The 17256-nt window shown below is 39.4% G+C and overlaps 2 protein-coding genes across 2 annotated transcripts; both read left to right on the top strand.

Annotated features, from left to right (window-relative positions):
• The first annotated feature begins 159 nt into the window (after positions 1 to 159).
• Positions 160 to 4490, top strand: spag7 (sperm associated antigen 7). The gene is made up of 7 exons (XM_070917520.1): positions 160 to 245; positions 1514 to 1581; positions 1721 to 1809; positions 1924 to 2008; positions 2097 to 2186; positions 3122 to 3278; positions 3398 to 4490. The coding sequence occupies exons 1-7, from the start codon at positions 161 to 163 to the stop codon at positions 3508 to 3510; spliced, it is 687 nt and encodes a 228-aa protein (XP_070773621.1). The 5' UTR covers position 160; the 3' UTR covers positions 3511 to 4490.
• A 1032-nt stretch (positions 4491 to 5522) lies between these two features.
• chrdl2 (chordin-like 2) lies at positions 5523 to 11599 on the top strand. Its single transcript, XM_070917557.1, has 11 exons — positions 5523 to 5589; positions 6023 to 6135; positions 6272 to 6365; positions 6465 to 6610; positions 7826 to 7919; positions 8305 to 8366; positions 8949 to 9117; positions 9240 to 9428; positions 9532 to 9705; positions 10304 to 10396; positions 10517 to 11599. The coding sequence occupies exons 1-11, from the start codon at positions 5523 to 5525 to the stop codon at positions 10648 to 10650; spliced, it is 1335 nt and encodes a 444-aa protein (XP_070773658.1). The 3' UTR covers positions 10651 to 11599.
• Positions 11600 to 17256: the final 5657 nt, after the last annotated feature.

Raw genomic sequence — 17256 nt, 5'->3', positions numbered from 1 at the left:
AACACTACTTCGTGGTACAGAGGGGGGCGATACATCTTTTACACGCCGGTTTTTCAACACAGCGAAGAAAAAAGTCTGGTCATCTGCGCCTGCGCAGCCCGTACAGCTGCAGCCAACAGCCAACAACAACAGTCTGGACGGTCTGCCCTTTCATTCCAAGATGGCGGACCTCCTAGGCTCAATCTTAAATTCGATGGAAAAGCCTCCCACAGTCGGCGACCAGGAAAGCCGACGAAAGGCTCGAGGTACATGATGTATTGCCTAAATAACGACTCGTTGTGCGTTAGTTTGAAATTGCTGAAACTGACATGATAAGGGACTTACATGTATGTAAAAATGAAAAGGACAGGCAAAGAGAGCATTTCTGGTGCTGCCATTGGCCAGTGGAGCTTTCAAGTAAGGGCTGTTGGCCCGGGTTTAGCACCGCCTCAACGGAACATTCAGCCCCGCATGTTCCGCACACTGCCGCAGACCAGAGGCTGGAGTCTGGGGTAGTGATGTGGGAAACGAAGCTTTCTGAAGTACTGAATCACTATAAAGCAATGTGCTGAAAATGGTTTATTGTTTCGAAGCATTTGATAATCAAAATGGCGATATCTGCTGGCCAGGTCCTTGTTGCATTTATATGACTGGATTAAATCTGAGACCAGAATACAAGTTACTGTTACTGTAATACAAACCTGCTAAAAGCCCTCTGTAAACAACTAGCAATCACACAGTAGTGCTCTGCCTTTAGACATCAATTTACAGCAAGCCCCTATTATTTCTTTTTTAGTTTCAGCTACCTTTTCTCTCCAATGAATTCAAATGAAATTTTCCAGAAACCATCAACTATAAACTCAATAAAAGATAATAGTATAAAAAAAGTCTGTACATAATTCCTAGCTTTATTCATTTGTAGGGATACATAGTATTGATGGTAAACCCCTTTTGCATTTGTAAGATACTGAAAGCTTCCTTTGAGACTTTCAGCAGTTACTTCTCCATTAGACTCACTAATAAAAACTGCTGTAATCAATAACGGCCATGTGGCTCCAGTGAAACATGGGACATTTGGAATACGTTATAATATTTCCTGTTTGTAGATCTAACATGAAAACGGTAATTCTCCAGAGCCAAGATCAGAATTGTAACACTGTGGTAATGCCACAAATAAACAGCTTCATCCAAATTTCATTTGTTGTGAAGACATAGCCACAAGACGGCGGTGATTACAAAGTGGCCAAATCCGTTTCATTAACTGTTACGAGTATGCCTGCCAATAAAACATCAGAGGCTGTTTGCCTGTAGACACATGTAACAAATAATAGGATTTGAGTGACTCTGTTCTCCAGCCCTGAATGATCTGGAAATGTGGTTTTGGGATGACAGGAAGTCTGTCTCTTGATTAGTCTTTTTGTGACTTCAAGTCTTTAAAATTACAAGTAGGCCAGTTGTAGCTGTAAGACTAGAGGATCTGTGTTTACAACGGAAACTTTAAATGCTAACGGACCTAACTTCTGTCCTTTTGAAGAGCAAGCAGCGAGACTCAAGAAGATGGAGGAAGACGAGAAAAGAAAGAAAGCAGAGTTCAGGAAAAAGGTAAGAGCTCATACACATTGTATAATGTAATATACACCCTGGCCACACCTGTACAATCTAATGCGATCCAATACAACTGTACAGTTCCCGTGGCCTCCCTTTACCACTGTTTATCACATGCAAAACATCTCTTGTGTAGATGGAGAAAGAGGTGTCAGATTTCATTCAAGACAGTTTGCAACAGAAACGAAAATACAATCCTATGGGGAAGATTGAAAGGAGTATTTTGTAAGTAGTCATTACTTCAGATCATTACAGTACAGTAAGCCCCTTTAGGCAAGAAACATGACATGCTGCCATATGCTCACAACTATATACATTTCATTTCTTCCTGTCTCTTAGGCATGATGTTGCAGAAGTGGCTGGTCTGACTTCTTTTTCTTTCGGGGAGGACGAGGAGAGCCGTTATGTCATGCTTTTCAAGAAGGTCCGAATGCTTAGTTTTTAGTCCAGTGTTGGATACTAAAATAATGTGTGGAAATGTGACTAATTTCCAACTTGCTGTGCTGCGGCAGGAGTTTGCTCCGTCAGATGAGGAGCTGGAAGCCTATCGCAAAGGAGAGGAGTGGGATCCCCAGCTGGCAGAGCAACGGCGCAGATTAAAAGTAAGACTGGAAGCACTTTTTATTTCACTGAAGCCTCTTTCCGACAAGCACCCCTGTGCGTTAATCTGATGGGAAGTTAACATTTTGGTCTCATGTCTGAATAAGCATTCTTATTTAATGTTACTAGGTAGGACCAAGTAACATTCCCGTATCACTTCAAACATGGCACAAGTCTGGATTGAATGCCGTCATATTAACGTAAAGGCTGCAGCAGCACAAAGTGAAACATGCAGGGAGAGAGACAGAAATGCTCGTCCTGTACTGCCTCAGCATCACTGTAATAGATTTATTATCTCAGTCTTCATCTCTTATGCACAAAGAAAACATAATCAGTTTAATAAACCATAAAAAACAGTGAAAGTCAATTTTAAATTATTTAGGAGATTGGTCCTCTTATATCAGATCAGTCTATAAAACCAATTTCCCCTCGCAGTAATAATCAGACCAGTCTGTCCCTATATTTGTATTAAATTAAACAGTCCCAGCTTATCGTCCTGTCAATCAACGGACTTTATAAAACAGGAAGCAGAATTGGCTCTCAAATAACGTTAAATGATGACAAAATGTATCTGTGGATTCACTTCATTAAGGCCTCAACAGCAAAATATGTTTTAAAATCCATCAGTGAAAATACTGTTGCGCACCAGGTGCCAAGTATCACGTGAGCATTATGGCTCTTTCCATAAATGTCCTGTCGCATCACTTTTTAGCCAGCAGTGTCACATATATTCCATGTCCGAAAAGGGCTTCCTACATGCTTAAAAGTCTAATAATATACTTATATTATATAAGTATATTACTTAATATATTATTAGTATACTTGGCTTTGGATATCATTATTGTGTTGCTCTCTTCGTGTGGTTTTTATGCATAATCTGCTCTTCTCTGAAGTAGAAGCATGTGTATCAGGTTTTTTTCTTTGCTCTTCACTGCAGGAACAAGCTGCATTGGAAGAAACAGCATCCAGTCAGACCAAGAAGGCAGAGGCATGTCCCAACTCCAACTACAGAGACAAGTACAGTCATCTGATTGGCACCTCAGCTGCCAAAGATGCAGCACACACACTAGAGGCCAACAGTGCTTATGGTTGTGGTGAGTAAATGTTGCTGCTCTGATCTGTCTCACAGAAACACTATTGCTTTGCCTCACACCACAGTTCTCCTCCTCGCCCCTCTTTATTTACTCATTACGTTGGCGTTTTTCTCTCCCAGTGCCGGTGGCCAACAAGAGGGACACTCGCTCCATAGAGGAAGCCATGAATGAAATCAGAGCGAAGAAACGGCAGAAGCAAGACGACACAGGGGCACACAGCAGCAGCTCTTGAGTCTCCACCATTTTTCATTTCTGTCTACTGTTGTGTGTGTGGGTGTGTGGGTGCGTGTGTGCGTGTAGTATGTGTGCACAGTCCAATTCATCCTATAATGCAATATCTTGTATTTCAGACATTTAAAGGTATGACAGGCGTTGAATCTAGTATGTATGCCTCTCTCTGACTTAGACTGTGTTGAAATCATGAAACCTTGTTTGGTGGAGGTGCTCAGGTGTGTCTGATCCAGGAGGTGGATTACTATACATGTTTACCCCTTGCCTGTGATGTTCTGTCGATTATCAAGCTTCTCACTCACATGATTGAACCCTATACAGTATGAGAAACTTGTTGTCGGTGAGTGTTCAGTTCACTTAAAAACACCCTAAAGCTTCTTACATAATTTTAAAGGACATTTTTGGCAGTGATTGACATTTTTGATGCAGATGTGACATTTTTATCATTAAAATATTGACAATTTTGAGCTTTAGCCCGGCTGGATAACTTTTAAGGCAAAGCTTGGCTGAAAAGTCCCACTCAGTGTTCAAAATATGTAGTGCAGTTTTTAAAAGGGAAACAGGAATGCCGTCTATTGACCAGCTCTTGGTTTCATTCGTTGATTTTTTTTTTTTTCATAGTCTCTACCAGTTTCAGAACTTTGTAAATTTGGAAGCATGCCATTTCCTACAAGCCAAGAGGAATCACATTTTAGAAAAAGCTGTTTTGTGGATTTTAGGAATCTGTGATTAAGTGATATTTTCTTTGTTTCGATACATCTGCACTGACTGTGAATTAAACTGTTACTCCAAACTAAATGTTTTATTATTACGCCCTGTGATGGCTTGCTATAGGCATCATAGTAGGGAGCGGCAATACCGGACTCATTGTAGGGATATTGGTTGTCTCTTTTGTTTGTAGGTTTCTTGGCATCTTGATGTCTATTTTAACATGGTTGCACTGTTTTATCCCCCATGTGTGTTAATAAATGGAGAACTGTCTGTATGTTGCCATCATTTCTGCAGAGCCTAATATTTGCATTTAGCTGGTTTTACACTGGTTTTGATGTTTATGACAGGGCGCAAGAACACCTTAAAATATAATTTAATCAAATGCAACAACACAATATACAGGCTCAAAAATTACCATAGAGTTGAATCATCATAATTTAGTGATGCTTCCACTATCACTGAGCGTAATAGCATATAGCATTAACTTAAACATAAATGTGCTCATCTCCTTACATAAAGTTCAATATATCAACCACACACACTTGTGTATTTATATAACTGACAACTAATCTGCTCTCATGAGGAGACCAATAGACCAAATATTATGATATTGGGAGGTAATGTGTATTATTTGGCAGTGGTGCAATGTAACTTAATACATTCACTCAAGTGGTACTTGTCTGTTACCATTTTAAGCTTCTTTATCCTTCTACTTAAGTAATTTTACCTTATATAAAGTGTCTTTTTGTACCCTGAAAAGCACTCTATAAATAAATGTACTTATTATTATTATTATTATGATTATTACTTCACTACATTTCAGAGGGAAATATTGTACTTTATACTTCACTACATTTACCTGAGAGCTATAGCAACTGACCCATAAAATATGAGTAATAATAAACAATTATAATAATATAAAAGGGGCCATTCTGTCTGCTGAGTACTTTTGATATTTAAGTACATTTAGCTGCCAATACTGTATGTGCCCATAAGTATTATTACGAATACAGTATTTTAATAGTGTTGAATTGCTACTTCCACTTCAGTATAATACACGCCCTCCACCTCTGTTATTTGCTCGCTCCATATCTGATCTATTTTGGGGTCATGCGTTCACTCCACCGTCATCCCTGTGTTGGAGTGGGCACTCCCTCTTGTCTCCTGAAGGAGGCGCCATAGATTAACCAAGATAAATGGTAGTTTTTTTTGTATCCGTGTTTCACACTGTCCTGCAGTTTCTGCCTCGCAGAAACACATATTTATTGCGCGTTGAAGACTCAGTCACGCACATGTAAAAAAATGAAGTCCACGTTTTTGTTCTTTTTCATCATTTGGTTTGCAGATGCAGAGCCGAAACCCCGGAAAGGTAAGAGCAGACCCTGCTGATGCTCATTCTGTCCTGCTCAAACGTGTGGGGCTTAAAATAAGGGAAAAAAGCATGAAAATGTGACTCAGATATGGATTTGGACAAAACTGGACTGATATTTTAAGATCCTCTATTGCTCTAAACATAACTTTGGTGTTTTGTTGTAAAGCATATTTACCTCATTCTGTCACAGAAGCAACCAAAAGTTAAATCTTGACTTCTGTTTGTCTTAATGCTTATTATGGGCTGTAGTGGGATCAGTGGCATTTGCAGTTTCACGTGTCTTCCTGCAGTTTGCGTTACTTGGAGCAGATTGTCGTCTTGACTAAAAGTGTTCTCTGTATTAGTTAACATGTACCTTTGCCGTTCGGTTCATCTGCGCCATATGCGTTTCTTAGTAGTGGAGCTCATCCTCTTCATGTTTCACACCCAGGGTCCGGGGTGGTTTGTACTTTCAAAGACAAGACATACATCCCAGGAGACAGCTGGCATCCCTATCTGGAGCCCTTCGGATTCATGTTCTGCATGCGCTGTGTCTGCACAGAGGTGCCTGTTAACATTCACAAACTTTATCACTTCAGAACAAACATTTAAAGGAATATTACACAAAAAAAAAATGCTCGACGGTTCTAAAGAACTCTGCAGTTGCTGACTTGTAAACGCTAATATTGCTCTCTTTTAGACAGGCCATGTGAAATGTAACACAATCAAGTGTCTTGCGCTGCCATGTGAGAACCCAGTAGCTGAACCTCAGCAGTGTTGTCCAAGATGCACAGGTAGACTGTCCTCCTCTGAACTCCTCATTATCAGCTCTGAGTTTTAGAGAGAAGCGATTCTCGTCTTGACTTCTGTCCTATGTGATGTGCCCCCCTCAGACGAGCCCCGGATCCCTGCAGGGCTGAGAGCCTCAGTGAAATCCTGCAGGTATAATGGAAGTATTTATCAGCCGGGGGAGACCTTCACTAAGCACGACCTCTTCCCATCCAAGCAAAGCAATCAGTGTGTTATGTGCACATGCTCTGTAAGTTACATCTAATTTACTACTTTTTAATTTAGTCAGACTGGGTTTTTATTGACCTGGTGAAAGAATATCATATCCTAAATGCATATGGTGTGTGGGGCATTTAAGGTCTGTATTTTTAGGTTTAAATTGTCATCTTGCATGTATAGTGAACCCTTTTCAGAGCAAAGTTACCATGTGCTTTATAGACAATGAAAATAAAATAAAGCAGAAAAATATCAGAATCTTCAGATGTATCTTCTTAAAAATACATATGACAATGAAACATGAAAACCTTTAAACTGCTCAACACACTGTCTTTCTAACAATTAGAAAAAATGTGTCTATGCTCACCAAAACTACATTATAAATATTGCAGGAGCCTCCACACTAGTACCACATAAAGGCCACGTGTACAACATTCACACAAGTAGCAGCAGTGGCCCAAAAGGTCTCATATTTCATATATCAAAGTTTCATTGTGTGTCTGTGTGTGTGTGTGTTGAGGTACATGTAATACATGCGTTGAAAGTATGCAGTGAATCGTTAGCTGGTGAAAGCATCTTGCTCTGGTTGGTGTGTTGCCTTTGCTTGGTTGTGATCGGCACAAGAGAATGGATGAAAGTCTTCATTAAGAAAACAAAAAGCAGATAGAGGAAAGCGGGAGCAAAGCCAAAATTGAAATCACCTTTGAGTTGTGCACATGATGTAAGAAGTTAACTTTATGAGTTGCTAAGTGGTGTTCGTTAACAGATGTTTCTGAGTTTCTAAGGAGACAACACATAACAAATTATTCCTTGTATACACTTTAGCCCAGTAAAAATCATGTACATCAACTTGATTACTTGAGATGTCCTGAGGTTGCTCAGCTATTAGAGCAGTCTGTCCATTCTTTGTAGCTGAGAGATACTGAACCCTTAATTGCTTCCGATGAGCAGGACAGCACCTTACACAGCAGCTCACTCTGTATGTGGCAAAAGACAAAAAGCCAAATCAATGTAATGTCTCATCATGTTTTTTCCTGGTATTTTTCAAGAACATTTGACCTCAGAAGACACTGCAGTTATGTTGTTTGGACTCTTATTATTCCGAGTGATAAAAGTGTGAGTCCACATAAATACTTCAACAGGTCTAGAGAAGCCTGCAGAAACCTTGGGAGTACTTAAGCCTTTCCCCCTGGAGTGCATACTTGGAAATTTAAAAAATAAGATATTTTCCTTCCCTTTCTTTTCTCAGAATGGAAACATCTTCTGCGGCCTGAAAACATGCCAACCAATCACCTGTTCCTCACCAGTGTCAGTTCCAGATACCTGCTGTTTGGTGTGTAAAGGTAGTCAAACTCTTCCAAGCTGAGAAAATGACTTTACTCTGTTTCCAACCTGCAATAATATCTTTTAGGAATTTTAACATGTAGATCAGGGCTGAGCATTTGGCTGATTAATGAGAATGTTTTTCCGATACTGATATACATCACAAAATGCAAATAGATGCAAAATTACACTGAAAATAATCGAGATGATGCTCAATGCAATGAACCCACTGTAATGCACTAAATCAGACAAAACACACAAAAAAACATTTCATCATGACACAATTCCACTAAAAGTCGATCATTTTAATTACAGCCCAGCCCTAATGTAAATGGCTGCCATCTTTTCCGTGTTAATTACGTTGTCCTCACACTTGGTTTTGGTCTTTTTCTCTTTGGCCTTTAGATCTTGGCACCAGTGGGTCCTCATCAATGGAGGACGGAAATCAGCAACTGTACAGAGGCGTTGTATGTGCTTGTTGATTTATCATAAAATCAACATATCTTAGACTTTGCTTTCATATGAAACATCTTTGAAAATATATATTTAAATGTGGTGGAAGATAGCAGCAGCTGCACTTTAATTACAGGACTTGGGTTCGGGTCTCACAGGCAAGCGACTGCTCTGATGAAGGGTCCTTGAACGTGACACAGAGATCACTACAAGCTTCAGGGGAGCTGCTCTGTAGCTGACGTTGACCTTTGACCTCCCTGTGCATGGGGACAAGCAAATCTATTATTACCCCTTGAGGATCGCAAGGATCAACTTGGCATCATGCTATTCTGATTATCTCTGAAACATCCATTTCGATGTGATCATTAAAGACAAAGGCTTCAAGTTTTCCCTAAAGATCCACTTTGGCTGATAATAACACTGAATTGTAACGTTCTATTTTGAATTGCTGACTAAATCTGAGATGCGGGCAAACATGTATGGTTTAGCACTAAATATGATGCTCCTTCAGCTACCTCTCAGGGGGACAGCAAGTGAAGCCAATAGCTGAATAGATGAAAGATAACTGTGTTTTATTGTGTCTGTGTTTACAAAAGAGGCATTCAGTGGACCAGTGCTCTTTAGAGCACAGCAGAGCGCGGTCTGACCGGGCATCTCCAACCAGGGTCAGGACAACTCCTAGAGGCCTGAGCCTCAGTAAACTTAACCTCAAAGGGGCTTCAGAGACCACTGTGAAGATTTTGTTGCAGAGGAAACACCAAAGAGGTGAGACTTTGTCAAAACAGAACGACCCTGTATAGGTATTTGATTTTATGGACATGTTCTTCACAACTTTATAATCGTTTCCATATGTAGCACAACGCTCAGATGTTTTCCATTTCTCTCAGCGTGTTTATACAATGGCAAGACGTACTCTCATGGAGACATGTGGCACCCAGTTTTGGGGAAGGTCCTGGAATGCATCCTGTGCACTTGTACTGATGGCCTCCAGGACTGCAAACGCATCACGTGTCCCAGCCAGTACCCATGCCAACATCCTATGAAATCAGCGGGAAAGTGCTGCAAGACTTGTCCAGGTAGTCAGACATGACTCATGACATAAGAAACAGTTTACACTGACATGATGTTGATTGGCTGTAAACATTATCCACACAACTTCTCTCCATTTCTTCTCTCTAGAAAGTAAAGCTGAAAGTAACCATACCCAGTGTTATCTCGGATATAAAAATAACCTCTTGGTGTATAAAGTTGAATCATCTTTGACGGTTGACCCACCCAACACAGTTAGGATCATCGCTGTTGAAAGACAAAGTACTGCTGAGGTTGAAGTGCAAGTGTGGAAGGCTGTAGAAGGTACTGCGACTACTGCTGAGAACTATATTAAAGGAATGGCTCAGTATTTTGGGAAACACCCTTAGTCGCTTTCTGGCGGAGAGTTAGATGAGAAGATTGATACGACTCTGACATCTGTCTGCTAGATATTAACTTACAGCCAGCAGCCAGTTAGCTTAGCTTTAGCATAAGCACTGGAGGAAACAGCTAGTCAAGACATAGTCTAACACAAACAGGAACTTTGACATATTGGTTTTGTTTCCCCCTGTTTCCATTCTTTGTGCTAAGCTAAGCTAACCCGGTGCTGGCTGTAGCATCATATTTATTATAATTCAACCAACGCTGGAATTATGCCTCTCTGGGCTGCATGCAAGTGTACATGCACAGGTGTCATTTGGGCATGTTGTGGCTACCCATAACGCTCTAACTCAAACGGCCAGTGTTTTTCTGCAGAAGCATAATTAGCGTAAAAGAAACACATTTTTTTGAACGACACCTGTACACGTTCGCAAGAAATCAAATAATTGTTTTTTCTAAATGTCAAACCATTCCTTTAAGACAAATATACAGTATATCCGCACCAATATACGACTCTCACCTGAGTTCTTTATTTATACAGGTCTTTTACAGTTAATGGAAATTGGTGACGTTCAAAGAAAAGATATCTTGGATCATCCAGAGAATTACACATTACTCACAACACTTGATGAAGGTTTGTTTCATGACGCCTTTTTAGATTCCGAAAATACATTGTTACTTTGATGTAATCCTCCTGACTTATTTTAATATGACTATTTTGACAGATTTGTATTAATTCAAGTTCATTTTCCAGAGACATGGAGAAAATTTAAAGAGGAGGGAGACAATCTGAGTAAAGCCTCTCAGACCACCATTTGTGAAGACGGCATTCGGGAGATGGTGACTTTCCTAAATCCCAAGCAGATAGAAGACCTGTGTTCACCCTAATAGCTGTTCCTCCCTTGACGCTTTTTATATTCCCAATAACTACATGGTTAACATACAGTACATACTTTATTCAGACATGTTGCACTGCGTCATTCCTGTAATACAAGTGGAATTTCTCATTTATAATATTGTTTATTGATTTATACATTGTTGTCCATGTTTTAATCATCACATATGTTTATTTGTAAATTATTAGGTTACAAAACACAGGCTGTAGCAGCATTTGATAACTGTCATGGCCATGAGCTGGCAGACAGATCTGCCTCCTGTCATGATTCAAACATTATTAGATTGGGTGGATTGAGCTGCAAAGCTCTAAACAAAATGCAACAAAAGGTAAATGTGAATGTGGAGTGTAGAGATCAGAGCTGGAGACAGCCTCTGTATCCAGTTGTGAGTTTGGGGGTTGAGACTTTGTTAATGATGTTAATATGTGTGTTGAATGGCTGAGGACATTTTGGGTATTTCTCAAACAAATCCTTTGCTTTAACCTCGTGAAACTAATTTGTATTTTAGAACATGCTGGGCAAGGGTTTTTTAAGGACGTTATATGATCATCAACATATTTATTGTAAATATAAGTTTTAAAGTATAAAGTTTTGTCACCTTATTTAAGGTGTATTGGTTCTTGTATAATTTCTGTGTACATACATTTGACTGAATGTTTTTTTGCATGAGGAGGCATTGCATTGGGGTTCAATCAGCTAGTGAATACACAGCTGTGTCACAACTGTGTATTTGTTAATGTGAAAACATCCCAATTCTTAGACCTACTGTAGCTATTTTTACGCAGCCACAGGGTTTGGTTCATTATCATAGCCTAATGACATTTTACAACTGCACATACCTGAAATATTTGTATTTTAAAGGGGTCATAGTTGATGTAGCTGACTGCACTCTGTACCTCTGCTCACAATTTTAACCCATAAAGTTTTCTCTGTTTGACATCAGAAAACATTTTTTGTCTGACTTGTTTTTAGTGCAAGTGAGTGTTTTAAGCATGTAATGGAGTCATTTTTATGGAGCGATGGAACCAAGACAGTGGGAATATGCACTTGAGACAGGTTTAAGATGTGGCGCAGAGCTCACAGTTGTTTTTGAAGGCATTGTTTGAAAATGATTTGCTGATTCATTCATGTTCTGCATGCCGGCCACAGCAGATCGCTCCCAACGCCGCCGTCGCCTGAAGGCTTCCATTAAATAGAACTCAGGAAGGCCGGATAAACCGTTTCCCCGCTGGAGATGAAATGTTATCAGAGGCATGGAAATCAAAAGCAGAAGTTCAAACTCCCCTCACCCCTCCAAACTCACACACACAATATTAACCCAACACCAGGATTTTCATAAATCATACCTCGATGAGACCAAGGCTCTGATGACTGGTTGCCTCTGTCTCACACTTTCATTCTACCTTTTTCTTCAAAATGAAGAGTGAGCGAGATTAAACTGACACGTAGTGCCTCATCTTTACACTTCCATGTTGAATTTCTCCTCTTAGCAATTATAGTAGTTATAGTTACTCAGGATGGAAGATAGGAGAGGAAAACAGTTGGTCCAACAGGATTACGTTGTGCACTGGCAGAATAGTGCCATAAAGCAATATCCCTTTGAGCTGGACTCACTTATAGCTATGTTTTAATTACCCTTCAAGACGTTGGGAAAACCAATGTTGAAGAGGCTTTAATACTCTTGTATTGAAGAATCACATTTCTATTTCTAAGCAACTGGCTAGCAAACATGGTGGAGCATTTAGCAGCTAAAGAGCCAGATATTTCACTCACAGAAAATCAGATATTCTGGCATGGCTGCACGTAAAACCCACATGTTAATTCTTTCTATCAGAGGGCCCATTGTAAATTTAAACCTCATAGATCTGCAGCGGGGATTCCACTGTTGTTAACGGATGGGATTGTGCAGTTAGATCTAAATGTAGGCCAAGAAAAGGAAGGACATCTGTATTTCCAAAACACAGAGTAAAGGAAGAAGATCATACTTTATAGTTTTGGTTTTAGTGCCACCAAAGTCAAATGTAATTACTACAGACAATGTCATGGAAATAACAAGCTCCCTGGAACCCATGTAAGCATGACCTGTGAAAGCAGCCTCTTTACTCAGCAGCACTGTGTGCAGTCTGTCCACAGGCCTGTTTGATCAACAGGTGTCAAATTATCACTGTGGTTCCCATGACTCAGCCAGTGTGCAACTACAGATTTGGTAGACTGAGTGGGCGCTCCAGAATAATATTGCTTCCCTTCTCTGTGAACTCCCGACGTTCTCTCTCTCTCTCTCTCTCTCTCTCTCTCTCTCTCTCTCTGTCCCCTCCCCTTCCACAATGACTCATTGTGTTTCTTTCACACTTAGCGCCAGACAGCTCTGTCTGTCTCTCACTGAAGGCATGAAACAATATTTTGAAACAGACGCACTTCCCTTGTATGCCTTCATTACTCTATCAAAAAGGCCGTCATAATTTTGTGTAAACCGTTGGACCTGGCAGTTTACAACAGTCTCTGCCTTAGTTGTCCAAAGAGGCTGTTCCAGTCAAAAGGGTGAGAAAGGGGTGTTCTACTTTATTGCTGCCAACTTAAATCAGTAATTAACATTTGCACGTCGCCATTTTCCCATGCAGGTCATTCACTGATGAATATTACATGTGCAGGTTTAAAGCAAGTTTTAGCAAACATGCTGCAAACATGCTGCATGTTTCAATATCTTTGTCTGTCACTTTTGATGGAAATCCTATCAGTCCTCATTTTTGTGGATGTTTGAATTCGTCTCACGGGCCAATTCTGCTATGCATGCTTAGTCTTGGCTCCGGCAATTGGAACAGCTGGGGGCAGTCAGTAGGTATAAATCATGCAGTCGGTCAGCTCTCTGTGTATGTGTACTCCACCCTGCTGCCATTGTAGTCCAGATTCAGTGAGAAGTGAAGAAAATGTGAGACTCGGGGTCACGAGTCCGGCCCAGGATTGGAGGCACTTCTGAGCCATTATTGTGATATTAGCAGATCTCATTTGCTGTAGTTTCATATGTCACTTCCTTTGCGAGACAGTCAGAGAACATCAACTCATGTACTTCACAGAGAAGACTTCGAAATCCTCAATGTTAAAGTTCACACAGGATTTCATTGCAGATATACTTTCTGTAGCTCTGCAATAATCATGCTGTCTTGCAAAGGAAAGCAGCTGAGTTGAACTAATTTCGAAAGATTAAATAAAAAATGTCCTCGTGTACTGCAGCAAGTAGTTCCTCGCTGATGCATACAGTGTTTGTGAGGAACTGAAGCATTGCAAATCAATCAGGCAGTCTTTTGATTCAAAGGGAGCCAAATTGTGTTAAGTTAATTAAGTCTGATAGATGTGTTTGCTTTCATAACTGATTAAGGTGCTCAGCAGAGCCCCTGAGTTTATACTTCATCGAAATACTTCCGAAATCTATCAAGGGCTCTGTTTTTTACACCCTTACCCTCTCAGTAATTAAGTTGGCCCTGATCATTTTAGCTGATGTTTGGAGTCTGGCCAAGAAAACACAGACAATACCGGGATACATGTCATGAACACTTTGGTCTTCGTCCCCCCTCATCCTGAGCGGCTAAGTTTAAAGGTCGAACTTTTAAACACGTGCTTGTAATGACTGTAAACTATTAAAGGAGGACCACAGCGAGGTCTTTTGTTCCACCAAATAAAGATGACCAACAACAACTTTACGGTTATGATCTGTAATTAATAATGGCCTCTTTTCAGCCTCTCCAGGATTACATGATAAGTGTGTTACAGTTCAATTGTCCATCAAAGGAAATAATGAATAGGTCCAGTCTGCAGTGAACTCATTTGGCACTTGAGTAATGAGGAGTGTTGATGAGGTATTCAGGCCTATTCGTCCTGAGCCAAATCTGGTGTCTGAGTCTCCACAGGGTTATTCTCAAAGCTTAACTGTTGGCCCTCAATTTGAGAGTCAAACAAATCTTACCCAAACATTTCTCGGGCTTGATTGCGGCGATGACTGCTCCAGATGTGAAAATGTACTGTGTTCAAATATACAGACAAAAAAAAAACAAATATAGATATATAAACAGAGATCTGTCTTGCCTAAGACGCAGACCACCGATGCCTTTCTCCACCATGTTATTTTTGCATTTGGACAGAGTATCTCGCTCTCCTGCCAGATTCTGTTATATCACTGAGAGCACGGATGAAAATGTGTTTTCAGTTAATAACTCACCTCATCAGTTTTTCATGGGAAGAACAAAAGAGGTTGCTAAGCTTAACTGAGCCCCTTTTGTCTGTTTGTTTATTCTGTGTCGATGTTAATGTGAGGAAGAGTCCAGTGAAACTAAAGAGAGGCTTCACTCTACAATGTAAAGTAAAACTAACTTATTACAATGAAACTTCTGGAATAACTTTACATATTTGTAGGAAATAAATTACAGACATATGTGGATTATGTCATTATCTTCAGTCTTGAAGTGATTTGTCACATTTGTAGACCATTTTCACTTATTTAGCATGCATGCCTCCAGGAGGTCAGTAAGTGTAAATTACCAATATTTGCAGGCCAGATAACAAAGTGATGGTAGTGATGTTTGAAATGTCACACTGTTACATTCAAAAAAGCCACTGATATACAATCAGAAATGGGAATTAACTTGGAGGATAATCAAAGTAACTGCCATGAGGAGTTTACTAACTGAGAATATTTTTTTTGTGAGTCCCCCAACTTCATAGTGGTGCAATACAAAATCACTGGGGCACCCCTTTAACAGGCTGATGATATTTCATGGTGATGTTTTTATTTACTGACAGTGCTGTACTCAAAATCAATCAAGAACAATCAAAACTCAGAAGTAGTTAGAATCATTTTGGCTATCCTCTAAGCTTCAATTTGATCTATATAAATACTTCCTCACAGTGTAAAGTCTAAGTTCTGGTTGAACAAAAAGGATCTTGCTCTTCAACAAAAAGGATTCTCTCTTTAGGGATCCCTTCCATGATCACTGGCAAAAACAAGTACTTAGGAAATCTACTGGGCCAATTCCAAAAGTTTTGGTAACTATAAGTCATTTTCACCCCAGAATTTGTAAATAAATAAATAAAATAGGACCCAGGTTTAAACATACCAGAATTACCCTTTAACTAATTATTGAACCAAATGATCGGTATATTGCATACAAAGTGGTATGGCAGGTTTTAGTAGGTTTATAATAATTGGAACAAACACAAGCAGACAAAGAACAAGTTAAGAAATACATTCATAGTATTCTTCACCATCTTGTGAACATTTGTTCACCCAAAAAATTGTCCAAAACTGTTGAAAGTTAACATATATAACAACCTCTTGCACAATAGTACAATTTTTTTTTCTTACATCACAGAATTCCAGCATGAAAACACTGCACTTATGCAACCGTAATGATTGAAGTGATTGTTATCACTTCAGAATCACTTTGTAATACATTCGTGCCAGGACTCACTGGCTGAGGAACAAACTCCATCATGTTACTGAGAACAACAGCAAATTGACAGAAGTTGCACTGGATGGAGCTGTAAAAGTATTGTGGGGAAAAAATGTAATAGCGATTTTTCTCTTAATATTCCAATAAGTAATAATCAATTGCATCAGACTTTTATAGCAGCTGTGGTGTTTGATACTGTGGGATATCTGTGTAACACAGTCAGGCTCTGCTGAGTGGAGCTGAGCTCCAGTGGACTGGAAAATAGTATTTCTGCATCACCATTTGGCACAGTCTCCTCATTACCATCAAATATAAAGATGAAAAGACCCCAACCAGACCCTCAGACTGAAGGCCAGGTGTTTGTCTGATAGCGTGGATCAGGAAACTACTGAATGACGTCTGTCAATATGTGAAATAATTTACCACAGCAAACACACTCTTCACATTTTACATTGTTAAATTAAACCACACTGACATATATGTAAACTACTTATGGTGTTGTAAGTTTTTTTGTAAGCATTTTTAATATTTGATATTTTTGTGATTATAACAACACATACTACACCACTTCGCTCATATATTGACCATCCTACCATGTGTAGGGTTACTTGTCCTTTTATCTCAAACTACATGACAACAAAGTTACTGCAAAGTTGTGTTTGTGTCTCTATTAAAAGCATTAAAAGCTGGTTTAAAAAATTTTGGTTGGTTATAAATAATTAATGCGATTTTAATATGAAATAAAATGACACATGTATCATATGCCATATATATATATCTATATATATATAGATATATATATATAGTAGCCACAAAGTATCTACTGGCTGTATAAAGAAAGTACTTACTGCAATACATATATTATTTAGCATTCAATACATACAGAAGCAGAGAAACATCCACACATGAATGTAATTATGCAGAATCCCATGAAATATCTTCAGAGTACCTATTGATTTATTCCACCTGTGCTGAATGTGCATTCCACATCTGCAAGGCGCTCTGAAGAAAAATAATTGAAATCATATGAAGGACAAGACCATGAAATCGAAAAGGGAACAAACAACAGAAACAGAACAGGAGCAGAAATGAAAAAGCATTCATTATGATTGCTTTTCAATTACAATTGTATTGTGGGAATGTCACATATGACATAT

The sequence above is a fragment of the Enoplosus armatus genome, chromosome 13 (assembly GCF_043641665.1).
Source record: "Enoplosus armatus isolate fEnoArm2 chromosome 13, fEnoArm2.hap1, whole genome shotgun sequence".
Lineage (NCBI taxonomy): Eukaryota > Metazoa > Chordata > Actinopteri > Centrarchiformes > Enoplosidae > Enoplosus > Enoplosus armatus.
Note: the sequence above shows the minus strand (reverse complement) of the source record. Positions and strands in the feature narration are given on the sequence as shown.